The 27,994-nt window shown below is 50.1% G+C and overlaps 2 protein-coding genes across 11 annotated transcripts; one reads left to right on the forward strand and one right to left on the reverse strand.

Annotated features, from left to right (window-relative positions):
- Positions 1 to 1,500: 1,500 nt before the first annotated feature.
- On the reverse strand, positions 1,501 to 27,905 carry Crtc (CREB-regulated transcription coactivator). 10 transcript variants are annotated; one of them, XM_018023879.2, is made up of 14 exons: positions 27,600 to 27,903; positions 24,162 to 24,407; positions 8,875 to 9,142; positions 7,995 to 8,100; positions 7,516 to 7,636; positions 7,065 to 7,157; positions 5,597 to 5,755; positions 5,271 to 5,378; positions 5,035 to 5,187; positions 4,598 to 4,603; positions 3,738 to 3,800; positions 2,638 to 2,712; positions 2,363 to 2,534; positions 1,501 to 2,207 (listed from the first exon to the last, which is right to left on the reverse strand). In XM_018023879.2, exons 1-14 carry the CDS (start codon positions 27,711 to 27,713, stop codon positions 1,993 to 1,995), a joined length of 1,899 nt encoding a protein of 632 aa, XP_017879368.1. In that variant the 5' UTR covers positions 27,714 to 27,903; the 3' UTR covers positions 1,501 to 1,992. The 10 variants fall into 10 exon arrangements, with proteins under 10 accessions (XP_017879368.1, XP_017879367.1, XP_017879369.1 ...); XM_018023878.2 differs by having other exon boundaries at positions 5,271 to 5,381; XM_018023881.2 differs by lacking the exon at positions 7,065 to 7,157 and adding an exon at positions 6,086 to 6,133 and having other exon boundaries at positions 1,993 to 2,207; positions 5,271 to 5,381.
- Positions 21,058 to 22,622, forward strand: Obp1 (odorant binding protein 1). Its single transcript, XM_018023888.2, has 6 exons — positions 21,058 to 21,198; positions 21,581 to 21,662; positions 21,760 to 21,848; positions 21,954 to 22,059; positions 22,131 to 22,195; positions 22,374 to 22,622. The coding sequence occupies exons 1-6, from the start codon at positions 21,130 to 21,132 to the stop codon at positions 22,389 to 22,391; spliced, it is 429 nt and encodes a 142-aa protein (XP_017879377.1). The 5' UTR covers positions 21,058 to 21,129; the 3' UTR covers positions 22,392 to 22,622.
- Positions 27,906 to 27,994: the final 89 nt, after the last annotated feature.

The raw sequence follows: 27,994 nt of genomic DNA on the forward strand, positions 1-27,994 counted from the left end.
TATTTAAAACAAAGAACTTTTAGAAAAGATGATAATTACAGAGGAGTAAGGTTTATAAAATTGATCGACCTGTTTTCCTCGTTCGTAATTAATTTTTAACGCATAATTTCTAATATTCTAGTGTATAGTTTTGGCATTTTTTGATTGGACTATACGTGACTTACAACTGTCTACACGTTCTATAATTCGTACTTTTCCATAGTTTTTATTGTATATCTTAAATAATATCCTCGGAATAGACATTATTTCAAGTTTAAAATATTCTTAAATCATGTATTAAGAATTATACAAAATTACAAAATTCTCTCATTGTTGCATTTATATTTTTTTATAAATGAAATCAAGATTCTGTCATTCTACATAAGAATTCAAGATGTAATAACGTTTTTAATAGGCTCGCACAAATTTTTAAAATTTTGTACAATGTCTTATTAACGTTGTACCTAGTAACTGTTAAAATTTGAAACTTTTGTCATTGTTTTTATGTAAGGGTTCATACAACCTTAAACTCTCTTCGACTTCGAAACGGTCAGCCGTTGACGGGCGCGGTAATTAGGCAGTACACTCGGTATACGGCGTTAAGCATGGTTTCATCATCGATACTCTAGGCTGACGACGACGCGACGCAGTGTGAACCGGGAGATTGCTGTTGCGTGGAAAGAGGCGAGACCGGCGAAAGGTGTAAATTCTGAGAAATTCTCGATAAGTGTTACGTCGACTTCCCCGCAAAATTGAATTTTAATGCGACTCTGTGACAAACTTTCGGCAGTCCGATCTTTCGACTCCTAGGATGCGTGTATGCTTCGAACAAACGATTCACACAGACCAAACGGAGGCACTCGTACCGCGTTCGATCACCCCGCTACGTACGCACTTGTACGTATACGCTCATGAGCGTCGTTTCTATTTTCTGTCTCTCAATCACACATTATTATAACTTTAGTCGAGTAAGGCTAAATCCAATTAATTTAATTAGTCGACGTGTATTACGACGTACATACAGCGTATTACTTTCAAAAAACAATTGACGACCGACGAGGGTGCGTGGCTCGCGGTTTTATTTTATTATTATTATTCTTCTTCTTCTTCTTCCATCGCGCTCACATTTTTTCGCTTCGTTTAACGTCTGAGCCGACACGCTGCGAACGACGAAAACTTATCCGAACGCGAATCCCGCGCCCGAAAATCGAATGTACAAAAACAGAAACTATTTGGGACGCGATCGATAATTGGAAATTGAAACTTTCTGCTACGAAGTACAGGGAAACACGAAGAAACGTAGATGAGCGACGAGCGCTCGAAGGAAAAAACTTAAGAACGGAGATCTCTCAACGAAACACAATGCTTCCGACCGACGGTCGTCTCTCTCCTCTCTTACGGCTCATACCTCTACCCGTTTCTACAATTTCTGCTTTCCCCGTACGACAATCGAGGAGCATACCTACCCACGCATTCTCTATCGTAACACTTCTCTTCATCATCATCATCAGTTTTTTTTTATTTTTATTTTTCTAAACGTTAACTTCACCTAAACAGTATTTCATCTTTTTTTTTCATTTTTTATGTCGTTTTACCTTACTAGGATCGTATATGTCAAAAGCATGTATAAATCAGTAGACTTTTTTGTTTTGTGCTTCTTAGAGATCATACATGATACAATGTACAAAGTAGTATAAAATAAAAAAAGGGTTAATAAAGACTTGTATTTACTTAATCTTCAATTAACGTTTTATCACGAACGGGATTGTCCGTGCCGCTGGGCGACGACTCAAATTTCCAACGAGACTTTTCACCAATTTTTGTCTGTTCGATCGCACCGTTGGAAATCGATCGACGACACGCGGTCAATAGACTTGAAACTCGTCCCGTCAAACGTCCTGGTCCCGCATTAGAATGAATCGCGACACCAGGACGGATAAGAAATTCGTATTTCCTACGTAATTAATTATATAGTCATAATCGAAAATGAGTAATAAAAGTGTTCTCGCCTTCTTAAAGTCGATCCCGTCTAAAGTGGGCCTCCGCGCTCGGATCGGATATGACCATCGTTGGGTCGGTGAGCATCTGCAAACCGTCCATGTCGATCGGGTCCAGGCCCTGCCTGAGAGCGTCGTCCGACAAGAGGTCCGGGTCGAAACCGCCCATCATCGCCATCCCCAGGTCCTTCACCATTTCCGGATTCGTCAGGTCGTCCGCCCCGGAAAAGTCTGCGGAAATCAATTTTCCTCGATCGACACGACTTAAAATGACGCTTGCCGCGTTTTATCGCCCGATGAGCCCCCACGACTTTTATACGTAGATTCTGTTACAGCACGTGACAAACCGTTTTGAAGGTGAGCAGATAGAAAAGATGGGTACGCACCGGTGAGGATGATCGTCGGAGTGTTCGGCGTCTGCGGCGTCAGCTGTTGAGCGGAGGGGTTGTTATTCGTGGTGGTGGACGTGGTGGTAGGTTGATATGGCATTTGCGGACTCGTGCTGAAATAACCGGCGTCCCCACTGCCCAATTCACCCCCGACGTTTATCGTGTCGTTCTGCAAACAAATCCCCACCCATTCGAGATTTCACGCTGTCAGATACTCCGACGAAGGTGATATAAAATTCTCGTGCGAGACGAGAAAAAATTTTTGTACACACCTGCGTGTAATTGGTGGTGTGATTCGGCGAGCCCATGTACGATCCGATCATGTTAGCTGACACAGGTGTGTCCATCTGAAAAAAGGGGAACGAAAGACGAGTGAGCGATTGCGACGAATATTAGAGTTTTGCGCTCTTCGAAATTAGGACGCAGTGGAGAAGAGAAGGAGAGGAAAGGATGAAAGCGTTAAAGGAGCTGGTCGTTCACGGTGTACATGTTCGATCAGCTCGATTTCATGCGAGGGTCGAAGCGAATAAGGAGAATAAGGAAAAGGAGGGTGCGCGAACGAAGAGAGAGAAGGAGAAGAGCGCACGATCAGGGGTGATAAAAAGCGAGAGAAACAAAAGGCAGATCGAGTCGAAGCGGTTTGAATCGCCACCACGAGTATTCGACGGTGGACGATTCGTTCGAAATCGCGGGATTGGTCGTTACCGTTTCTCCTCCGCCCCCGCTCTCGTCTGCGTCGTAATCGTTTTATCAGCCTTTTGATCTCTCCCGATAATCGGGATCTCGAGGGGAACGGAGCCACGTCGAGAGCGTTTATCGTTTACTACTAATTTTTGGCTCCCTCGCTGAGTGGAACGGTTTCTATTATCCTGGTAGAAACGTCTCGGTACTTCTGTTTCGTCAGGGACACTAAATTCGTAGGTATACAGCGTCGTTTGCGAACAGGAATTTTCGCGTCAGGGCGCGTCATCATCCGTTCTTTACGAGCTCTCACGATATCCACCGTATAAAGCGTGCCGTGAATCATAGGTCGCGTAAATTTTGCCACGCGACTCGCGTTATCGCGGTGCTCAACGACGCTACCAACGGCCGACGGAGAATCGTAAAGGGAGAGTCGACGGTCTGAGAGCCGTCTCTCGTGTCGAGTCGCGGTGCCGTTGAACATCGGAGAACGCTTCTGGCGATCGCGAACATCGATCGGTCGATCGTCGTTTAAAAAAAGGAAAAGAAAATTGACGAAGAACAACGAATACGATCGACGGGGAAGTTGCGAGAAGAAAGTGGAAGCTCGACGTGTTCAGAGGGAGCGTGACAGAGAAGAGAGAAAATAGAATCGAATTCATTTATAGTTTTGCTAAGGGGTTTGTTTCACCTCTATCTGCGTGCTCCAGGTGCAACCAAGTTCCATGAGCTGCTGCGCGAATTTCGGCCAATCCTGACGGATGCGGGCAACAGATAAACATCAAGGCTTAACATTTCAATCGTATACGCACAAAACGAGACAGAATTTTTAAAAAGAGAGAGAAAGAGAGAGACAGAGAGAAACAGGAAGACGGGTATTTTGCAGGGATTCAAAGACAAGCTCTATTCGCATCGATCGGTGCTGGTTGCTCGAAACGAAGCGCGTGTTCGAACGAATTTACGATCTCGATGAAAGTACATGGACGATGCATGCAGGAAAGCTTTGGAAGCTCGAGTACTTCGTCCGAACGGAAAGTAGAAAAGCGGACGAAGCCGATCGAAACGAAGGATCGTCGTAGAACGGTGACTAACGACGCGCGACGGCTCATGGACGATTGACTCGCACGATTCCCGACCTTTTTCATCGACGGGATGCTCGCGCCAAAAGCGAGAGCGACGGAATAAATTCATGCCGAAATCGTGCGCATGGAATAATTCATGCGTCGCGAAGGCCGATCACCGTGGAACGTAAAAAAGAATAGATCCATGAGCCGTGATCGAACGAAACAGCGACGAACGCCAACGTGTCCGGCACGATGCGTTCGCGAGGCACCAAAAGAATCTCAAGAGAAGGAGACCGCGCGGTTCGGAAAGACGCGAGAGAAGATCCTGGACCGCGTCGTCATGCACGCCGGGAGACCGTGGGTAGTGAGAACCGATCGTAACGGGATTCGCTTCTACACGAAGGAACGTCCAAGATCATACGTACCCAACGGTATCCACAAACATTTCTACGGAAAGAGAAACGAAGAGGCTCGCGCGCGTACTTACCACTCCCTTCCGTATGCACAAACAGACAATTACGATCCGATTAAAAACGTGGTTCGTTCCTCCGGCGAGCGAATACGAATCTCGAGTAAAACGGATTTCTAAAGTCTACAGAGAGAGAGAGAGAGAGAGAGAGAAAGAGGGAAAGAAAGAGAGAGAGATAGATTCGTATCGATTCGGTTTTCGCGTTACTACCGATAAAAGGAACATGGGCAAGCCCGTCTTTCACGGGGCGATGCGCAACGCGGCGATGGCATATTACTTTCAGACTCTTGGAGATGCGGGAATCCCTTGAACGACGTTACGACTCCGTCGAGCGTGCGTCGCATCGGGATTCGTTTTTATCTGAGCTCGCGTCGTCTCAACGATTGAAGCGAGACGCAGCGACTGGATCGTTGCCAGAAGGAACAAGAGGGATCGGAAACGTGTCTGCTACTGACCATCGTGAACTGCTCGAAGTCCTGTTGAAGCGCCGCGGCGTTCAGGAAATAATTGTTCTGGTCGATGTTCTCCGTCGTGAGGTTCGGTGGCCCCGGGTGCCCCGTGGGACTGGGTGGCGCCGACGGGTTGTTGCTGTAACTTAACGGGCTGCCCTGCGATCGATGAGAAATGAATCGTCGCTGTTCTTTACCGAACAAACGATTATCCTATTTTTCCCTCTGTCGAGGATACTTACTTGAATCGTTATCCCGGGCGACGATTGCGGCGACGGCCTGTTTATCTGCTGCGACGACCTGTATGAGCCTAACGAGTTCAGATGCGGCTGAGGTTGCGTTTGCGACGTCTTCTATGAACAAACACACCTCGGTGTCTTAACTCGATACGAGCACCCGGTGCAATTTTAATTGCACGGTTCACCGTTTTCGACTCGACGTCGATTTTTACACGATACATTGCTAGTTCTAAATTTATGACGAACTTATTTCTCAATCTCGTTCTTTGAGTTGGATCTCGCGTACGAGGAAAACGCGCGTCTAGGCAACTACGATACGTCGTACTAACTGGACTTTGTGGTGGCACAGGACTGTGCGGTTGCTGATAAATGTAGTGGCCAGCCGGACCGTGCGACGTTGCCTGAGGTGGCTGAGGTGGCACCGGTTGTTGCGAATAGGTCTGAAGATCCTGTTGCGAAGTACTTGTGCTGTTTTCCAACGCCACGCCCTGTATGTGTCACAGGCATCGCGAATTAACGATCGACTTTTCTTTTAACACTTCCAAAGCTCGGCCGTTTCGCGCGAGACTCGCGCTTCAAATTTCTTCGAGCCACTGATTGCCGCCAAGCAGCATCATGCGCGTAGGAATCGACGAGGCGATCATCTCACTAATTTTGTGTCGTGAGACGATGCGGTAAACCGTGAGTCTCGATCGAACTGACGAACTGTCGTAAGCTCGATGCTACTGACAAGCGGAACTATGCTCCAGAGAGAGTGAGAGAGACAGAAAAAAAAACAGAACTGAACGGAAAGCTGATAAATGAAAATCGTCACTGACCTTACACGTGTGAAGGAACCTAGAGTTAACAGGCACTGATAAATGGTTCTGCAAAATAACAAACACAAACGAACGCTACAACAAAGGCAAAAGAAAAATGAAATCGAACGTAAAGGTAGCCGCGGTAAGCGTATAATTTCGCGTCGAAGCTAGCCGCTACGAATTTTTCTACACGTACACCGGGCAGCGGTGACTCATACGGGAAACGGGGAAAGGCTCGGCTCGTCGAATGCGTCCGTAGATTTGAAAATTTTCGTAATCCCGTGACGCAATTTAGAATACGCGTCTCGCGAGAGTACCTCGGCTCGTTACGCTTCCTCGCCACGGTGCATTAACGTTTTACAGCCACGAGACGTAGGATAAAATCGATGTTCAGCCGGGTCACGACTAATCTAGACCAGCGATTAACAAACTGTGCCCGAGATTGCACCATCGAAGAATAACGTAACGGCGCGGTGTCTATCGAAATTGTACGCCGCGGCGTGCCACAGTAATTGCCTTTCGAAGTAAAACGATTCTAACGGCCGATCGTTTCGTAACCGCGCAAAGTGGTCGGTCGCAGGAACCTTTTGGCGATCCGAGCTTCCTACGTTTCGTAAATAAATGCACTGCCATGGTCACGAGGCACAGAGAAGCATGGAACGTCTCTTCTTTCCATGCACCGCACATCCGGCTTCCGTTAGCTACGCGCAAACTCGACTGATCTAAAGTGCATGCATAAATCTGTGTGCGTCTCAAAAGATGCCACGACTCTCAAAACGATTTCTAATCCTACGCGAGAGGTACAACAGCCGCCGTGTCTCTCTGCTTTCTTCATTTTTCTCATTCTCGATCCGACGATCGGATATTCAGAGATTAAACGCGATCCTTTAACAGGTTCTCGCAGGTCAAAGCGAAAGACACCGCGCGTTGGGCAGCTAACAGGTGCAACGCAACGAACACAAGTTCAGATTTGCGGGATCGTCGCAGAGATATTTACTTGGACGGTGGCCTGATCCTGCGAGAAGGACGGCCTACCAGCTCGCGGCAAGCTGGTCGGCGACAGGTTCGCGGGACTGCTCGTTTCACGACTCTGGAATACACCGGGTGAACAGAACGTATCAATGAACCCCGCGACGAGACGATTGAGCGTCTGAGCGGCTACATCTGAGCACTCAGCTTTCTGCCACTTATCGTTAGACGCGACGCGACCAGGGGCGCGTGAGCATTCTTTCGTTGACCCGATATCTACGAGACGACACGACCGAACTTCTCACGCGTTTGCTCCCGGTACCAACGGAACTTCCGCACGATGCACGAGGACAGATCGGTTGATGAAAAATTTGAAGATCTACTGCAATTCTAATCGTACGAGGCGCGAGGAGGAACTACAGATCTCCGAACGGTCTAATGCGTAAATGGAGGAACAGATACTAAGTGGACACACTTACGTTGCTGAACGGCGTACCGCTCGAGTGATCCTCTTGATCCGGGAAGTGGACCAGGTCCGGCAACGACCGCGTATTGCCTATGGGAATTTGTTGTCCCGGCGGCTGAGAGCTGGGGTCTATGCTGCGAGGCAAACACGTGGTCTGATTCAGTATCGAGCAGTTCGATCAGAACCGCGAAACGCATTCATCGTAAAATCGACGAAAGGACTCGCGTTGTAGTTGTAGGCAAAATTTACAGCGACCGTTTTAAAATTGCACGTATAGATTCTGCACGCGCACAGGCATCGGTGCGTGCAGTGTAACGCAGAGAGAATACAATGAAACATCCGTGGACTACCCGCGGCGCATAAGTAATATGATACAGCCGGCTGCGGCGTGCGACCATGAATCACATTGCTACCGAAATGATTCGCGGTGTTCGCGAAAACTTCCGATCGAAGTCGACGAGAATCAAAAGGAGGTAAGGAGATGTCGCTCACTTGGTTCCAGGCACTCTAGGTATCTCGCAAGACGATTTTGGCCGTTTGATGAATCCGTAATGAAGGTCCCTGGCGTCGCTGCCGGATCCGCTCATCACGTGTTGATCTGTCACAGAAAATGATCACACGAAATCGTACGAGGAAAAGTTCGAACGCGATCCGTTGTGCGCGGGCAAGTGGTTTCGTTTCGTCTGATCGATGCCGATGCCAATTATCACTCGTCGCGTTCGGAAACTCGGTAATACACGAGGAGGACGCGACACGTATTTCCAAGGCAGAGGCGTCCGATTTCGTCGTCGAGAGCAACGTAATACCGTGTAATGCTAGTTGCTATAACGTTACTGCGGGTGTAATGTTTCAGTTCCGATCCCCTCGGTGTCGGTCGGCGCCAGATTAGGAGGGAATCACCGAAGCTGCGGGACGACCGAGCGACCGGAATCGGAAAACCTGCTGCCAGGGCCAATGACCCGCTCGTCGTCAACTTCCTCGACTCGTTCGACGTGAAGACGATTACGGCTCGCACTGCGTTAAAACGCATCGTGCATTCATGGTTACGCGTTTCCTTCGAATCGAAACGAGTCGGACGAGATGAGAAAAGAGCGCCGAACCGTGGCGCGACACGGTGGACCGGTGGACAGATCCACTTAGGCTCAATTAGCGTAACGACGTACATCGGTCTGACTGTCGCGACGAGATTTTTTATTTTCACTTGGAGATGGCCAATTTTTCGTTCATTTCGTACCGTCTACGGGTAGTAGAACTTCGCTCGTGCAAACTCGCCGACCGGAGCACAAATGAAACTTCATGATACGTAATTACCATGAAGAGAACTACGCGAACGAAGTTCTGCAGATCTAAAAGATGGAAAAAAGATATAGACCTGGGGTACCTCGCCGATGAGGGATAGCGTTGGCCGATTGACAGGCTTCGTTGGCGCTCTGATGAAGTGCCGAGTCCGAATTCGTCCTTCTCCAGGTGTCCGGTGGCGGAGGCGACAGGTACGGGACCCCGCTGTACGGAGACGTGTCGTGCCTCTTCTCCATCGGCCGCGGGCGCATCGGGCCGACCCCGACCACATTTCTACCCCTCTCGTTCCCGCGGTACACCATGGAATTGTGTTGCATCTCCTCCAGGTTGCTCAGCGCCGTCTGCGAACACCGATTCCCTTCAGTACAATCCGTTCGACCGACCAGACTACAGATCTCATGCATACAACATCAAAATATCATCGTTCCAAGAATAAATTCTAAAATCTATATTTATTTTTCTAAACCGCGTAGAAATTTACGATGTACAAGTGAAACACATTTCACGCTTTTCTCCTCAGCGAAAGTATGAAAATCGTCCCGTTCGAATTGTACGACGACCTCAGGTCACAATGCTGCGTCAGCACGTGTAAATGCACGTTCAGTTTCTAGCTCATAGATCTTTTAGATGTTACCGTGTTCTCAATCAGGATTCAAAGAAATGGATGTAAAAAATCTGTTTTCTCGGTCAGCCGCGCAGACCTTTAGACGTGACCTGATCGGGTCGGTGAGGCTCGGAGGAACCCATACTCCTTACTTGTCGAAGACGCATCGTGAAAGTTCTACCGCAGATCAGAGAGTACGAACAAAAAACGTAATGGTCGTTCTCATTATCATCGCGGTGTATATTGAACGTAACGCAGGCGTTCGTGCAAACAGCGCGGCGTTAACTACCGCGTGTCCTCCGGAGATAGGCGGAGCATGCGTCAAGGATCGCAAGGATCGGAACGATTCGAATCGGGACTGTAGGCGGTGCGATCGATTACGACGCTATAATTAAAGTATCCTTCGATGTTTCGTTCGGGAACTGACCGGAGCAACGTCACGCGTCGACGTTGAGGTGTCTGCTAGACAGACGGAGCGCGCGAGAAAGAGAACGACAGGCGGTTTACGATACAGCCAAGATAAAAACGATGCGACCGTGAACGTGTACGAGAAGTCGCCGTTGGCGTCGCTTCTTCAACTTCGACCTCTCGTCCCGGAGAGTAGAAGCCCGACGGCCTGACCCTGATTCGTAATTTACGTCTGTCCTGGATCGTCGTTCCGCCAGTCATCGACCGGAAACGTTCTCGGTATCGATCGGAACGAAGAACGAATCAGATTATCCTTGTTCGATGCGAGGGCGAAACGAGGATCGATCCTTCGTATCAAAATTCGTACTAGAAACTGTGTAGCAAATTATTAATTATAACGCTGGTTCCTAAACGGTAGGAGGCGGATTCTTGATCCGAGAGAACGTCTCTGAGACTTTGAGAGGAGACGCATTGTCATCGACGGAAAGATTACCTTCCCGTGTCTCTCCAATTTTAGCGCCGCGGGAATCGGCATGGCATAACGATGTATTTTTAGTCCGTGCACAGTGCATCGCATTGTAACGCGGTTCGTGACGACGCAACGACACGGCGCACGTTCGCAGGCCACGCCGTAAACACGACACGCGCCAGGTATGCGAGCTCGGCGAGTGGAGCGAAGCTCATTCATCCCAGACTCCCACACGTTTATTTATATATCGCTGGTGGTCGAATCAGGATTCGGTGGACGCCGAAGAGTCTGACATCGATCGACGGAGTCACGACCGTTCCAGTTCCGAGTTCGTACGTTCCTTCCGTGTATCGTTCGAGATGATGTCTCCGACGTACGCAGTGCGACACGATCGAGTCGTCGAACACCGAGGAACAAGCTCAAACCGATGCACCTGTGCGCTTCATAAACTGACATCGTGCGACGTCGCGAGACATCGAATTCGCTCGGCGCCGGTCACGATTCCTCTGCGAACGCGAAACGGAAGAGGCATTTCTCTGCCTCCAGAAACTCTTCTCATTGAGCATTCTTCCACAACGATCTCGACCTCCAGAAACGATTCCGATCACCATACGCGAACCGTCATGTGCGATTTTTGTGAGCGCGCGATCCCCGACTCGATGCGAGACACGACGGGACGAGCGAACCGTCTCACCCGAGAAACGAATCGAGCCAATCGGTACGCACCGGTAGGAAATCTCCTTTTATCAGTCGCGATCGGTACGCCGCATCGTATAAGCGTTTACAAAAAGGCGGACGATCGACTCGTCGTCGGCTCGGAGGAACGTTTATACGCGTCGTCGAGATATTCTGCGAATGAAATTCTGCTCTGCTCGCCATGTGTCGCCCCGACGCAGCGGTTCACACGGCTGTTACCTAATATCTGTTGAATCGTGCGATACGCGCGGAGCTCCCACGGTTTTGGTTCACGGACGACGCGCAATTCGGGCTTTCCGAGAGTCTCGTTCTGGAAATCGTAATTTCCCTCGTGTTCGCGTGCCACTGGGATCGATCCGTGAATCGCTTAGCCGACGAAGATTGGACAACTTCCAAAGGGAATAATTTACTGGCACCGAGAAGAACGTTACACGGTCGTCCGGTATCAGCGGAACCGATGCCCGGGCGCGATCACGAAGATGCTTCGAGAGACTCACGTACGCCGATACTAGTTCGCGTTTTCGCGACGTGGGTCACGTTTCTTCGTGCGCTATTTTCTTTTCCATAAATGCATAAACATGCTACATTAATAATAGCGCGACGTCGTCTCTCTCGTTCGAACGAAACTGACGAGTAAACCGCGAACTCGACGCGTTCGTCATGAATGAATAATACGAACAAATCCCGACGTACGACTCATTCTTTTTAATCAACAAAAAAGCGATAAATTCGTGGTCGATGGTTCGGTGCTTGCACTTTGTCGCGTTCAATTTCGTACCGATTCAGAAGAAACGCGAAGTGGTTTCACGTCAGAAGCGACACACCGATCGATGTGTTCAGTCGCTCGTCGGTTCGACGCATTCTCCTGCTAGGTGCACGCAAATTCGATCGTGAATGAAACTCGATTACCGTCCACGATGCAAGAACGCATTTAGGTCTCGATCAGGGAAAGGGAGAGAGCACCTATGCCACTCCTATTGCATTACCGTGTTCCATCATAGGCAAATTTCCAAAGTAAATTGCCAGACCGTAGAGTGTAGATCNGTGTACGAGAAGTCGCCGTTGGCGTCGCTTCTTCAACTTCGACCTCTCGTCCCGGAGAGTAGAAGCCCGACGGCCTGACCCTGATTCGTAATTTACGTCTGTCCTGGATCGTCGTTCCGCCAGTCATCGACCGGAAACGTTCTCGGTATCGATCGGAACGAAGAACGAATCAGATTATCCTTGTTCGATGCGAGGGCGAAACGAGGATCGATCCTTCGTATCAAAATTCGTACTAGAAACTGTGTAGCAAATTATTAATTATAACGCTGGTTCCTAAACGGTAGGAGGCGGATTCTTGATCCGAGAGAACGTCTCTGAGACTTTGAGAGGAGACGCATTGTCATCGACGGAAAGATTACCTTCCCGTGTCTCTCCAATTTTAGCGCCGCGGGAATCGGCATGGCATAACGATGTATTTTTAGTCCGTGCACAGTGCATCGCATTGTAACGCGGTTCGTGACGACGCAACGACACGGCGCACGTTCGCAGGCCACGCCGTAAACACGACACGCGCCAGGTATGCGAGCTCGGCGAGTGGAGCGAAGCTCATTCATCCCAGACTCCCACACGTTTATTTATATATCGCTGGTGGTCGAATCAGGATTCGGTGGACGCCGAAGAGTCTGACATCGATCGACGGAGTCACGACCGTTCCAGTTCCGAGTTCGTACGTTCCTTCCGTGTATCGTTCGAGATGATGTCTCCGACGTACGCAGTGCGACACGATCGAGTCGTCGAACACCGAGGAACAAGCTCAAACCGATGCACCTGTGCGCTTCATAAACTGACATCGTGCGACGTCGCGAGACATCGAATTCGCTCGGCGCCGGTCACGATTCCTCTGCGAACGCGAAACGGAAGAGGCATTTCTCTGCCTCCAGAAACTCTTCTCATTGAGCATTCTTCCACAACGATCTCGACCTCCAGAAACGATTCCGATCACCATACGCGAACCGTTTTTGTGAGCGCGCGATCCCCGACTCGATGCGAGACACGACGGGACGAGCGAACCGTCTCACCCGAGAAACGAATCGAGCCAATCGGTACGCACCGGTAGGAAATCTCCTTTTATCAGTCGCGATCGGTACGCCGCATCGTATAAGCGTTTACAAAAAGGCGGACGATCGACTCGTCGTCGGCTCGGAGGAACGTTTATACGCGTCGTCGAGATATTCTGCGAATGAAATTCTGCTCTGCTCGCCATGTGTCGCCCCGACGCAGCGGTTCACACGGCTGTTACCTAATATCTGTTGAATCGTGCGATACGCGCGGAGCTCCCACGGTTTTGGTTCACGGACGACGCGCAATTCGGGCTTTCCGAGAGTCTCGTTCTGGAAATCGTAATTTCCCTCGTGTTCGCGTGCCACTGGGATCGATCCGTGAATCGCTTAGCCGACGAAGATTGGACAACTTCCAAAGGGAATAATTTACTGGCACCGAGAAGAACGTTACACGGTCGTCCGGTATCAGCGGAACCGATGCCCGGGCGCGATCACGAAGATGCTTCGAGAGACTCACGTACGCCGATACTAGTTCGCGTTTTCGCGACGTGGGTCACGTTTCTTCGTGCGCTATTTTCTTTTCCATAAATGCATAAACATGCTACATTAATAATAGCGCGACGTCGTCTCTCTCGTTCGAACGAAACTGACGAGTAAACCGCGAACTCGACGCGTTCGTCATGAATGAATAATACGAACAAATCCCGACGTACGACTCATTCTTTTTAATCAACAAAAAAGCGATAAATTCGTGGTCGATGGTTCGGTGCTTGCACTTTGTCGCGTTCAATTTCGTACCGATTCAGAAGAAACGCGAAGTGGTTTCACGTCAGAAGCGACACACCGATCGATGTGTTCAGTCGCTCGTCGGTTCGACGCATTCTCCTGCTAGGTGCACGCAAATTCGATCGTGAATGAAACTCGATTACCGTCCACGATGCAAGAACGCATTTAGGTCTCGATCAGGGAAAGGGAGAGAGCACCTATGCCACTCCTATTGCATTACCGTGTTCCATCATAGGCAAATTTCCAAAGTAAATTGCCAGACCGTAGAGTGTAGATCATGCGATAGAGACGGGTACGAACGATCGCGACGCTCCGATCGAGACAGCGGCGCTGGATGATCGGTAAAGAGGCTCAAAAGTGGATTCGCATTCGCGTTCCGGACAAACGGACTTCCCACTTCGAAAGGCTGACATAATGATCGGGGATACGCTTTTGGCGAAACTTATTTTCAGTGCGCACACGCACGTTCTCCGTCCAACGTTTGGAGAACGCTTGGAGAGATCGGCGTGCAACGCGCCGCCTAACGCTGTTTGCATACGGTAATACGCGAAACGTACGTATCGGTGGAACTCTTTGCGGTGACGATGCAAGAATAACCGCGCATGCTACTTTTTTTATTCATCGCACGTGCTCCCGAGCGTTTACACGACCATTTTCAACTGTTCTTTTGCCCCGGTGTCGCGTTACTTCTCTCCTCGTCGAGATCCTAGGAGCCTTTTCGCGTCGTGCCCAGAACCGACATTCGTTTGTCTTTCACGAGACTCGCCCGAAACCGTGAATTATCGTCTTTTAAATCGCTGCAAACCGTACGAGTTCGGAAGACAGTTTTTTCCTCGGTATATTTTACATAGACGCGGCGAGAGAAGTTACACAACAGCCGGTATTAAAGGTAAACATGGAATAACACACCGAGCGTTAAGGTAGTTTACCTCGAATCATCGAACGATTAAACGAGATATTAATAAACGACCGATCGGAACGCGTTTCTCAGAGTACGATCACTTTCAAGACGTACGTTCAAATATGTATTCTCGAATTCCGACCGAAGAACGTACACAAATAGGCACACGTGCCGATACCCGATTTTCACCGTACGCCCACTCAAATACGATCACGTGCCTCGGCGCATGAGCTCCCCGATCAGCTCGTTCCAGTCCCGTTTGAATCCCTATCCAATGACCAAATGCTTCCGTGAATCCTTCTGACAGAGTGCGTACACGGCCACACCTTTCCCCGTTTTAGGCCGTCGAGATCTGTTCGGCCGATCGTCAGTCGCTATCGAAGAAAATATTCCGACCACGTCGACCGCGGCACACGTAAGATACTGGTACGCGTGTCGGTTTTGTGAGTACTCCTACGCCGATTCTTCCCCTAATCACCCCTAAAGACCGTAACGCTGATCGTTAGCGCGATACCGCGGACTCTTTGCTTTTACGGCAGAATCGTATCTGCGGAAGATATAAAAGATGAGTTGGTACGATATTCGTTGAAGTACGGAGAACAAGTACTGTTCGAGATCAACGGCGACGAAGTCGTCCGAAGCAGAAAACCGGGAGTACTCATACCACGATGAACGAGGGACACGGCCGCGTGGCAACAGATATTCTTAATTAACGGCGAAGTTAATTGTAGGAGAGCGGCGGCGCGGTTAATCGTCGATGCGGCCGCGAACCTGACATTGGGAAACTTTTCAATGAAACGGTCGTCCCGCGTTTTTCTTTATCACGTTTTACTGAGCCGATGGAAACCGATTCGAATAGGAACGCAGATACCTCGTTTAACATTTGGAAAGACCGGAATTTACTACTGCGATCGGATCTAATTCGAGCGCGTTATATTTCATTCATGATTTTTCTCTGGATTCAACGAGAAACTCTTGCCCACGTTTCGTTTTTCATCCCACGTGAATTCCGCGAATTTCAACAAAAGTTTGCCTCGCTCTCGACTCGTTTCTAATTAAAAAAGCGACCGACAAAAGAGACGTCACATCGAAACGAGAAAAGTTTAAAAAAACGAGATTATCGATGGACGTCGCGATTTCGAACTGTTTGCTTCGACTAAAACTTCTATCCCAGATTCGAAATTCGACCGTCGATGGTACGAGAATCAACGAGCCTCGGGACTGTGGTCGAATCGTAAACGGACCGATCGATGGAAGAGGCAGCCTAATCGTTTGAACGCTGCTGAACGTTCAGCAGCTACTGTCCTTCGACTTTTGCGGACGACATTCAAGGACACGAGGGCCGATCGAACGCCGATGACACTTTCCACTTTGTAATTTTATTCTCCTCTGACCCCTTATGCGCGTCGACCGAGGTGCAGTGGAACGAGAAATTATAGGATCGGACACGGTCCCTCGCGCGCGACAGCCGACTCGTGAAAAATAACGACCCTTCGTCGTTTGAAAAAATTTTATTTCATGGAACGGACGAACGATCCGTCGTACGAATCGTCGGTGAAATCGTTCATCGTACGACTCTCACTACCTGGCTTCGTCGGACGATCGGAACTACGCGCAGTCTCGCGAAGGTGCAATTTCTCAAATAGACTCGTTCATCGAACGTGACCGGTGTCATGAAGGCGCGCGAGTATCCTTGGAGTTCGTTTAGGTGGGACGGGAGGACCGGGGACCGGAGGCATGAATGGCGAGAAACGTGGAAGACGTTGGGAGAGGTCGGGAACTGATCGGGGAAACTTTTCCCTCACGCCGCCACCTACGCGACCCTTCTCTCTTTCTCCTTCGGCGTTGGTCCTTTCAGAACGACTTCGTGCCACCCACGCAACGTCGGCGTCGAGACACCCACCACTCGTCTACCGTTTCCCGACGCCCGGTGACCCACTTACAAGAGGATACCCCTTGCCGTTCAAGGCTACGCAGGACCCGGCCGACGCTCGCCGTCGTGCCGCCGACCCATTGATCCCTTCGCTCCCGAAAATTTCGTCCGAAACGAGACCTGCGCGAAAACTGCTCGAACCACGTTCGCTTCTTCGTTGTTATACCGACTCGCGCAATATCTATTTCTTTGGCATCGACTTTAAACAAATAAAATCCACGCGGCAAGATACGGCGCGAGTTCTCTCTCTCTTTCTCTCTATATGATCGAGAAACGTCGATCGAAATCGAGTGGAAGATGTGATGGTTGCCACTGTCGTCCCTAGTGACCTTTGATGACCCCTTGGACCAGTGGGGAACCAGGTGACCGACGCCCACGCGTCCGATCGACTCGTTTGTTATCGGATATTACGCGCTCGTTACCACGATTAGCACGCGACTCTATCAACGACCGTTTCGCGTTTTCTCCGCAATATCGATAGGACGACTCGACGATTCCCCCGGCATTAATACCGTTTATATCTCTCAACGCTGCTCTCGCCCATTATACCGACGCACATGCCAAATCATCGAACTGGCTTGTACAGTTTTACGAGACGTAAGGGGGGAACATGACCTCGATCGAACACGAATCAATTTCCGGCGACGACATATAAAACCGGAACACAGGAAATGATTATTTTCCGTGGCGAGGGCTTCTCAGTTTCCGGCTCGAGTAGCGAAACGCCTACGCGCAATTTTACGTGCCCGGCCACCTGTAGAACAAACAACGATCTTCGGGTTTCGAACGGGAGCGAGAACGAAGGCACGTGGACTGGTCGCATTGGTAGGGGATTATGTAAAAACTGTCTGGTCAAACGGGATAATTTAAAGCGAAGAAAATTACTGCCGGCGTGGCGACGGGAGTTACATCATTCGTTGGACCGCTGAGACAAGACCGTGCGATCCTTACGCGATCGTTTCAACGATTTAGCCCAATTCGTTTCGTAAACTCGGTTTACGACGCATCAGTGAATCAAGAAAAATGAATAGCTCAATGGACGTGGACGTGGACCTCGAGCACAGATCGAGAATGGGAACGAAACAATTCGGTACCGAGGACCACTGATGCTTAGTCGAGGTTCACCGGACGGGGTGCAGTCGCGGTCGCGGTCGCTGCTACGGTCACGACGGCAGTGGCCATCGACGTGCCGCCTAACGAAACAAGCGAACGAGTGGGTACCCGCAGAACGCGATCAATACTTCGCGTGCATCGCGCCGAGCACGAGTTCCCGTTTGTTTTCTTCTTCCCCGTTCCTACGACCCTGCCGCGAGTTCAATGAAACTTTTGAAAAATCGGTTTCCTTCCAAAGAGGCCTGATTCATCTGTGTCAAACTCGTTCGCCAGATCGGAGAGCCGGAAGAGCGGGGTGAAGAATAGAGTAGATATCGCGAGCCGTTCACCGGTGCGGCAAGAATCGGCGCAGGAAATTAGCTGTTCGCCACGGAACCGTTCGCCCAATCGGTCGACCGGATGATGTATCTACGCGCGGCAATTGTTCGCGTGCCAACATGATCGTAATTGTCGTAACCGAAATCTCGCGCAATTTTCACGCCGTCGGTCTAAATCTTCTCTCGGCGTCAAAATTCCACTCCACGCACCCTCTTCACGAGATCATTTTTAAGCCTCTTACGTCGTCGTCTGCTCTGTAAACGAAATCCGCGAACTGGGTATCGTGAGAAGCGAGGCGTCAGAGGACATGAGAGCGCAACGCACGAAAGTCGGTTTGGTCAAGATCGAATTCATATGAAGGGTCTCTAGAATCGGGGGGACGTCGCGTCGGTACGCTGAAACAGAGTATGTCCGAAAGGGACGAGAGAAACGGAGGTCGGCATGGGGGGGGGGGGGGGCCGAGTCGTATCTGGAGCAACGGTATCAACGTTCGGTAGCGTTCAGGTCCGAGAGAGGTCGAGCCGAGTTTGCACAGCAACGTAAACTTGGGCGACTGGCTGGCAGGTGGGTCACTGCGCGAGCGCGCACCGGAGCAAATCCGGCGAAATTCGATCAATTCGAGCGGCAGGAGGAAGAGAGGTTCGACGAACATTCGGGGGTGTAATCGAGCCGGCGGCGTGTCGGAACGAACGTACGGACAGACCCGACGGGGTGGCGGACCGGCCTAGAATCGACCAAGGAACCCGCCGAGTGCTCTCTTGACCCCGATATCCCCCGGGATACGTTTCCTTCCTTCGAGCGATCGAAACCCGACCTTGGCTCCGAGACCGATGCGCCCGCCCGGGCTCACTCGCCTTTCTTTCCCTGACCCACCACCCGACTCTCTGCCGACGACGTCCAGCTTCCTCTCCAAAACAGATATTGTTAGCTCCGCTGATATCGATTCGAAATTGCATAATAGAAATATTTTAGGCCCAGCTGTCCGAACGCTACGTCGTTCGACGAGATACCATGTACGTAGAAGACGATATCGTCCGAACGAGAGACGAAGAGCGTGGTTAAAAATCTTTTCTCTGAACGGTAATTTGCACGAACGTCCGCGTTGATCGGATCACGCGACAGGCAGATGCTTCCTGAAAGGCTCTCACGCGACCACGGAAGCAGAATGATTCGACTTTGATCAGAACCATGGAATCGAATTCAGTAGCAGCGCGCAGTCACGTAATTAACGGGAAAGTCGATCGACCAAACGTTCAACGAGATCTCTTGAAAACGAAACGAAAGACGGAAGATTTCTATATTTTCGTTCCCTTGCGAAGGTGTCTCACGTTCCAAGAGGCTCGTTCGATCGATCGACGTGTTCCTCCAGTTCGACGAATCACGACTGATCACTGCAACGCGTTTTGAAAGTACGCATCTAGACAGCGTTATTTTTAGTCGCTATCGATTCACCCTGGACGCGTGGCCGACGCTCGGGCTTCGTCTCGTATAATTTGGTTAAAGTCGCAAATACCGGCTTCTCCGGTAGGATGGAAACATGACGATCAGCACATGTCACGAATTACTGTTGCCAGTTACGCGGGCTTAATCACGAGTTAAGGAAACGCAAATTTTCTCAGACCGGATAATGACTCGGCTTCATAATTTCGTTACATCACGCAGTTTCCGAAGGAATTAATTGGTAGCCCCGCGCGATCGAAATAACGCTTATAATGATGATAATGACCCGAGTCGAACTACCTATCTCGTCATCGATCCACTCTTAAGGATGTATAGGCTATGTATTTAAACAATGCTAGCATGTTGAATTTGTTATTACAGATTCCTATTACTATTAAAAAGGTACTTGCAAAATTTTAAATCAATTCGTGGGTTTTTTGAAAAATTATAGTGACTTAAGATTTGCATGTACTCTTATGGTAGTAAGCCAAAGAAAACTTTCTGGTATTTGGTGTGCACGCGCGAAGTTGGAAGAAACAACTGACTTGAGGAAATATAAGCCTAAAAAGNTTTGTATATCAAAATTTTTTCGCCGGCGTCAATAATTAATTGGACATTCCCTTCTATACTTTTTGGCATGTAGCTATTTATTATTAGCATTGTTCTTCCGACGTCTAATTTCCTTTTAATTATAGGAAATGCGTTTTTCTAATGTACATAAACTTTTGGGATTGACTGTATAGCCAATACATCCTTAACAAGTGCCGCAACTTTGTTCTGTCTGACCACCGCCGACGAGGAATACGCGATTCTAAAACCCTCTAAAACACACTTGCCCACTGGCAGACCTTGCTGCCTCCCGCTAAATAAATGATACACATATCGCCGGCTCTAGACAGAGGCGATGCCGATCGATGGCGTTCTGGATCACGCGTCGACGGCGATTTACCCGAGCGAAACTCTCGACCCCCCAGAATCGAATTTCTGAACGACGTGACCGCACATAAAATAGAATCCTGTTCGGTGGGGATCCGTTTGGTGAACCGATCAAACGTTTCGAAGATCGCGTAAGGATTGCGTAAAGGTGGTCGCATCCAAAACATGTCTCGAGGACCTAACAACCGGTCTCGCGTCTCAATCAGAAAAAGATTGGCCCGCGCAACGAGTTATTAGATGGGAGGAAACGGGTGAACGTCGTAATTTCAACAGTGGCGAACGACGAATCTTCACCCATTCGTTCATGAAACGAACACCTGCGAGACGTTTGTAAGTGTTCCGATTGTCGTTACCGGGCGGACAGAGTATCCGAGTCCCGACGGAAAGAAGGGAAAGGGCGAGTTCGATCGTTCAAGCTTAGATCTCGTACGAAACCGGGACAGGATGCGGCCAGGGCCACGGTCGCGGGTGCACGTAATCCGAAGTGCACTTCCGTTATGTAGCTAAAAATTAGCCGGCCGAGCCAGGCTCGAAGAGCGACAAGCAACACGCTGACACACGCCCACATCCCGTACGCGGGCCCGACGCGTTTATAAAAACGCTGACCAGCGCCGATCATGGACATTGTCGTGCTCGCAAAACCTCGGTGACGGTGACAGAATCGAATCGTGACTCCACTATGGGTACCAAACCGGTCTTATCGTTCCTGGTCTTGATATGCTCGCATGCCGTTTTCGTCGCCGCCCTGGTAAGCATCTCTCGTCTGTCATCGATTTTGCCGCGTGATTCTCGGAAGAGGCGAAGGCCAATCGATTCGTCGGATTTATCAGAGATATCAACCGGTCAACGCGCGGAAATAATAACTGTACGAACGGCCGTGTGACCGCCCGATCGATACCCAAGGGAGGGGGGAGCTGGATTCAAGATTAGAGGGACTGCAATTGGAGCGTATAAACTTTCCCCTTAATCGCGTCCCAGACGTTCGTCAATTTTTTCTTCGCTCCTCTCCTCTTTTGACGATTATGCGACGCGTCCGTTGATCGATTCGATCGAGGCAATCGACGACTCGTTCGACTCGAGAATAAAACGAGACGGCGAAGAACACTGATTTCCCTAATTATTTTCCGTAGCCCGACTGGGTACCACCCGAGGTGATGGACATGATCGCGGATGACAAAGCACGGTGCATGGGCGAGCACGGTACGACGCAAGGTTAGTACGAGATCGATTTGAAAATCCAAGTTCGACAGTCGGAACTACTCGGGCTCCGAGTAATTTTACTGAAGCGATTGTTTGGTTCGAAACGTAGCGCAGATCGACGAAGTGGCCGGTGGAAAACTGGAGAATAATCCATCGATCACTTGCTACATGTACTGTTTGTTGGAAGCGTTCAGCCTGGTAAGTATCCGAGCAACGGGAACGAAATTGATTCGCACGATTCGAGAAGTTCACTAGTACGCGTGGAATCTTGAAACTGATCGAGAGGATGGTCGTTCGGTTTAGGTAGACGACGAGGCGAACATAGACATTGACATGTTGATGGGTATCCTGCCGGAAAATCTCGTCGACAAGGCAACGACGATTCTAAATAAGTGCGGGTCACAAGCAAGTACGTAAAAAGTTACTCTTCAAGAGGCCGATTTTGACGTTCTTTTAACGCGTCTGTGTGAAATTTTTCAGCGGGTGCTGACAACTGCGAGAAAATGTTCAATCTTGGTAAATGCGTGATGGAAGCGGCACCGGAAGTGAGTACATCTCAATTCTCTAACGAAACATTGACGGGCGAGAGTATAACGAGCGATTTTTGACGGAATTATGAACGACGTGGCGACAGATCGACCGTACACGATCGTAACGTGGAAAAACGAACGAACGTTCAAGGTTTCGACAGTGACTCGAACGTGTATGCCTTTCTGCTTTCAGCTCTGGTTCGTCGCGTAAGGAGGCAGCGCGTGCTCTCTCGACGGTCAGGAAGAGCCAAGAGACGACAGGATTGAACGACGAGTCGACGAGCAAAATCAAGAAAAGTTTACGATCTGTACAGGTACATAGTTCACTGAAACGAGAATACGCGTTTCGCTCTTGTAGAAAGAACGGATTCTATAAATATAAAACGTTGAACGAGACGCGTTCGACAAATATGGAAAACCCAATAAATAGAATTGCTTGAGATCTCGACGAGGACCTTTCCACTCTCGTTCTCGCGTTACGTAATCGTATCGACGATTCGCACGAGTCATCTAATGATTCGCGAACGCGCTTCCGAATGCCGAATAATTGTATGTTTTCGTAACCCCCAACGGTCGCTTCCTCGACCGCGAAATGATACGCGAAATCGCGGCATGCAGCGATCAAGTGTCGTCCTTTCGGATAATTTCGTAACGACTCCGCGATGCCCAGTTATGCAATGCTCGAGTGCATTATCGCTCGCGATTCGAAGACACGTGGTAACGCCCGCTGTCGTTCAACGATTCACGAACTCGCACAGGCTAATGACGAAGCACACGGACGTCGTGGTGACGACGACTACGCGATCGTTCGTCGTTTAGTCAGGAAAAGGGTCGATCACCGTAGGATCGTCAAGAGGGAACAAAGTGCTCGCGATCGGTCTCGACCGTGTCTACACAGATGTTGTCGTTGTCACGTATCACGAGACGAATCGTTTCGCCGTTCGCGTCGTTTCAAAATACCTCAAGGCTGCGCGCGCTCGGAAATGCAATTATTTATGAAAGCTGCGCGAACGTCGTATCGCGTTCATTGTATGGAAAGTCGTTACGAGAGCGTGCAGTGTTGTACGAAAAACTTTGAGGCAGACTTTTCCAACTTTTGTCGTTACGCCGACCGTTACCGAGCCGGCCGGTGGATCAGGAACGAAATTAAAAATAAAGGCCGAACGGGCGACCAAGTTTCAATCGTTTCCAATTATCAACATTGCAAAACCGGATTTGATGCCAGTTTCGCTTTTGTCCTTTGTATTTCTAATCGTTTTGACTAGCTAGGATTCATGCTTCTAATCGTGAGAGCAAGAGTAAAACCATGCGTTCTTCTTAAATTACACATTGATCGTCGAACTATTACTTAAAATTGGCATGCGTTTTCGTGCAGAACTCTTCGCAAATTAAAATATAACAGGGTTCGGGGTCGATGCATGGGACGAAGATTCGTGCAGCCGCGTAGCCGGCAGATATTGCACCCGACGTTCATTGGGCGAACGAGTCGCCACGGTTGGGAAATTCGCGAGGAACGAATCGAAAGCGCGTTCCTGGAGAAAAATCTTCGCACGTCTATTTTTACACGGCGACTGGAAATAGTCGGATTTAATGAAAGGAGGCACGCGATCGGCCCGTACGTTGGCTCCGGTCATGAGTCACGCTTCGAACGAACTCGCAACAAGTAGAGATCCCCCATAACGTCCCCCTTATATGTATAATTGATTGAAACCGAGGCGACGCGACACCGCACCGGTGTGCGATTTCGATACGCGGCGCGTTCGACCGCGTTCAACGTACTCTCAAACAGCGAATTTGTCGCGGTACGGGGGGGGGTTTCGATCTCTCCCTCGGATCGTCATCGGACGGAGGGCGGATGAAAATCAAAGAGAATGGGTGCACACAAATACTCGTGTGTACGCGTGTATCAAAGAACGAAAGAAACAAAAGAGGAAAACGAAAAAGAAGTAGCTTGGCTCGGGAATCGGATGCCCAAAAATACCTTGAGGTCGATCGAGATAGCGACGTCGTGCGACGATGTGTGTTCTTTCGCGTCGCTGCCGCAATTCGCGTCGTTGTTAACATTGGGCAAGGAGCCACCCGGCCTGAATTGATTCCCAAGACTAATATGCAGGTGTTTCCCGCTGGACTGCGGCGGGCTGGCGCCGGCACTCTTCACCGACAGCGGAGTCTCCAAGACCCCGGATCCCGTGGGACTCGCGCAGACCGAGCTGCTCGCCGAGACGACCTAAGGTCCATTTCATTCGGTCATCAAACTCCTCCTAATTCCCTTCGATCGACGCGTTCCATTCCATTCACGCTTTCACCCGTTCGGTCAGACGGTTTCACGGATCAACGACGCGTCTGCATCGCGACTTTTCTCACGATTATAAAACCTACTCGGGCAAAGACCTCGTTCGACGAGAGGACACGCGGAAGATCGCACGAACGTCCTGCCAGCGTTCGTCGAGAATAGAGGACGTTTAATTGTAAGACAGTTTCTGACCGAAGAGGAACGGACGTTGTTGGTCGCAGTCGCCGTTCCGAAATCGATAACGTTCAGAAACTCCGACGGTTGGTCACGTCGCGTCAAGAACAACGTCGCGTGAATCTGAGACGACTCGAACGAAGGCGTTCTTCGAGAGATCGTTAAAAAATTATACGAATTCGACGAACGGGTTCGCGTCCTCTCTCCTACCTTCTCCCTGATCGTTCGAGTTCCGAGCCCGAGGGCAACGATGAAAAAATGCAGACGATCAGAGATCTTCGAAAGAGATCTCGACGAAACTAGAGAACGTCGAGTAAACGGCGTCGCGATAAAAGTACGACCGCCCGTTACTCGCGAGTTGCAATGACGCAATTCCCCGCGGTGAAAGTACCCGTATTTTCCTCGTTCGAGTACGACCTGTTCTCTGCGCGCCGCTAGAAATTTCGCGCACTTGTCTCAACAACCGGCGAACGAGGAAAATCCTTGGAGAAACGTCGAACTGATTATCATGTAGAAGAGCCTGATCGAATTCGTAAAATACGAAAGCGTTCCAAGCGCAAGCGCGTCCACACGGATACTGCTTTCCTATTCCTTTCACCGGTCATTGTTCCATTTTGTGCTATTCGCTCTCAGAGATCGCGCCCACGTTTTTTCATCCCTCGTTACGATCCGACGTCCGATAACGCGAAACGAAAAAAATTCCGACAATGCTGTGTTCCGGGATGCAGCGATTCATCGAGCAATTTATATTTACGCGCACGAGCATCGCGCGTCTGTTATTTGACGCTCACAATCTGTAATGGCAAACAAAGAATTTGATAATCGCGAAGAACGTTTGCTGGCAACGAAAGAGCGGTACGAACGTTGTAACAGCGATCATTGTTTCTCCCGAGATTATGCTCGCGGGCGAGCGCAGCGGCACCGGGACGGATCGGTACGAGCGATTAATAGCCGCGTTCGTAATCGTTATCGAGGCCGTTAACGGTACACAACGATTCGGAGGAGTGGTGACTCGCGTAGCTCGCACGATCAAAAATCATTCGGATCAAAGATCGTACCCGAGACGCAAAAATCGATGCCACGAGCGAACGATCTGATCGATGTGCACGCGCTGCGAACGGCTCTAAACGCTGGAAACGTTTCTAATAGATCCGCGCCAACCGCGGCGAACACGCCGTCGTGCCGGTTCGCAAACGTGTAAGAATGTACGTCCTCGCGTATTTATTAAAACGCGCGGTATCGAAGATCTCACGTGACCGAACACGTACGGATTCGTGACTTTTCACGAAAATCGAAAACACCCGTTGGCTCGATATCGCGATCGAAAGCGAGCCGACCTGGCATTCCAGTGGCTCGGTCGATCCTCCGCGCAGGAATAAAAAATAAAAGGGAACGCGCGAGGAATTCAGCGAACACCTGAGAACGCGCGCTCGTGTCAGCGGAACGTAAATGACGCCGCGATACCGACCCGATCGAACTTCGACGCGTATACCTACGCGTAACGCAGCTTCCGCGTTCGGTACGATGCCGACGTTACGTAATCGCGAGTGCGGTCGTCGTGGCTGCGCGACGAAAAACGCGCCAATTTCGCGTCGATCCCATCTCGAGAGGCGAAGAAGGAGCTGTGGATCTAGTGAGAAGGATCGGTGAATCACGCCGTCTTTTTATCCGAAAAATTTTGTGTCGTCCGAGCCCACGCGCGGCGAATCTTTGCGCACTACCACGTGGCTCTTCTCGAAACGAGTTCGCTTCCGGCCGCGGAACTGAATGGAAACGCGACGGCCGGACGATACTGGTTCTTAATAAATTATTTACAGTCGACCGACGACTCGAATCACGATGACACGTTCGTTTCTCGACACCGAGTTACGATCCGCTTAGGAAAACGATTTCGCGCAGAACCGAGCCGACGATTCACTCCGGAACCGGAAGTGTCGCGCGCGCTCAATGGGACAATTTTCACTGACGTTTCGAGCGTGCAAAAAATCAGGTCTATGACCTCTGCCAAAAAAACGAATGTTGTCTACGTAGCCCGACGATCGACGTGGATCGAAACACTTTTTGCCCGTTTCCGATTCTTACGGCGAAAAGCGTTTCGAACGACACGTGATGATGAATGCGTCGACGATTTTCGAGCTTGATTCAAGACGGTTGAACGCGATCGATTCCGCGGATGTTCGTGTCACGAAATTCTGCGAAACCGACGTGGGCAAAGGCTCGAATGGCATCGAAAGATCGGACGACCGTTTGCCTCGATCACGATCGATCGCGTGTCCGCGAGCAAGTGATAGAAAATAGAAACACGGCGATCAGTCGTCGGACAGGTATCGGAACCACTTTGCTCAACGAATGAACACGTTCGATCATGTCGTTTCGAAACGAGCTGATGTCGTCCGGGGATTCTTTTCCCGAAAAACACGATGACGACCGAATCGGCAGGATGAACGCGCGTTTGTCAAGAACTCGCGGGCTCGCGGGACGGACGGTCGGACGGCGATGAAAAAGTACGTTCCGCATAATGCATACCGTATATGCGTTCTACACACAGCTACGCGCGTATCCATGCACTTTTGCACGCGAGCATCGAAGAGGAGGAGGAGGAGGAGGAGGAGGAGGAGGAGGAGACGTATACACGACCGTCCGCGCGCTACACCGCGGGTAGGAAAGAGAAACGGAGGGTCAACGACGAGCGTATACGTGTAGAATATGTGCGCCGTTAACACAAATACTGATAGTAGCCTAGTCACACACGCGCGCGACCCTGATGGCGAGCACGTTCACATAGAGACATACACACGGCGAAGTCCGACACACTGCGCAACCCGCGCAACGAGGTGGAGAGATTCATGCTCGTTGTTTACGTTCCTATCCTATCGTCCGAGGCTGAACTAACGTAGAATAATCAAGGTATCGTCGTCCCTCAACGGCAAGGACCTACTAGGATTTCCTTACTCTGCTCGTGACATCCGAGACCTCTCGCATGATCGCTTCGAACGCCGCTTTTTCCTGCGCTTCCTTCTGTTTATGTAGCGCGATCTTGTCACTGAATTTACGTGGGTTCGCCATGATGGCTCGGCACCAGATCTACCGACACCCGCGCGAGTACCGTACACCCGATGTACTCTGCGCTGTAACCGCCGTCGCGCCTTCCTTCTTTTCACCGTTCACACCACTAAGGGCTCTTATTTGATTTAACCACGTCAGAACCCGTAACCCACTGCCTTCTGGATGCTACTGCCGATGCCGATCACTGATACGCAAGATTATGCGGCGCAGCGCGCCAGGCGCATCGCGCAGGAACCGCTTTTCGCGGGCTCATTGGTCACCAACGCCTCCCTCCACCCTGT

The sequence above is a fragment of the Ceratina calcarata genome, unplaced genomic scaffold, assembly GCF_001652005.2.
Source record: "Ceratina calcarata isolate Rehan_Ccalc_2016 unplaced genomic scaffold, ASM165200v1 scaffold310.2, whole genome shotgun sequence".
NCBI lineage: Eukaryota > Metazoa > Arthropoda > Insecta > Hymenoptera > Apidae > Ceratina > Ceratina calcarata.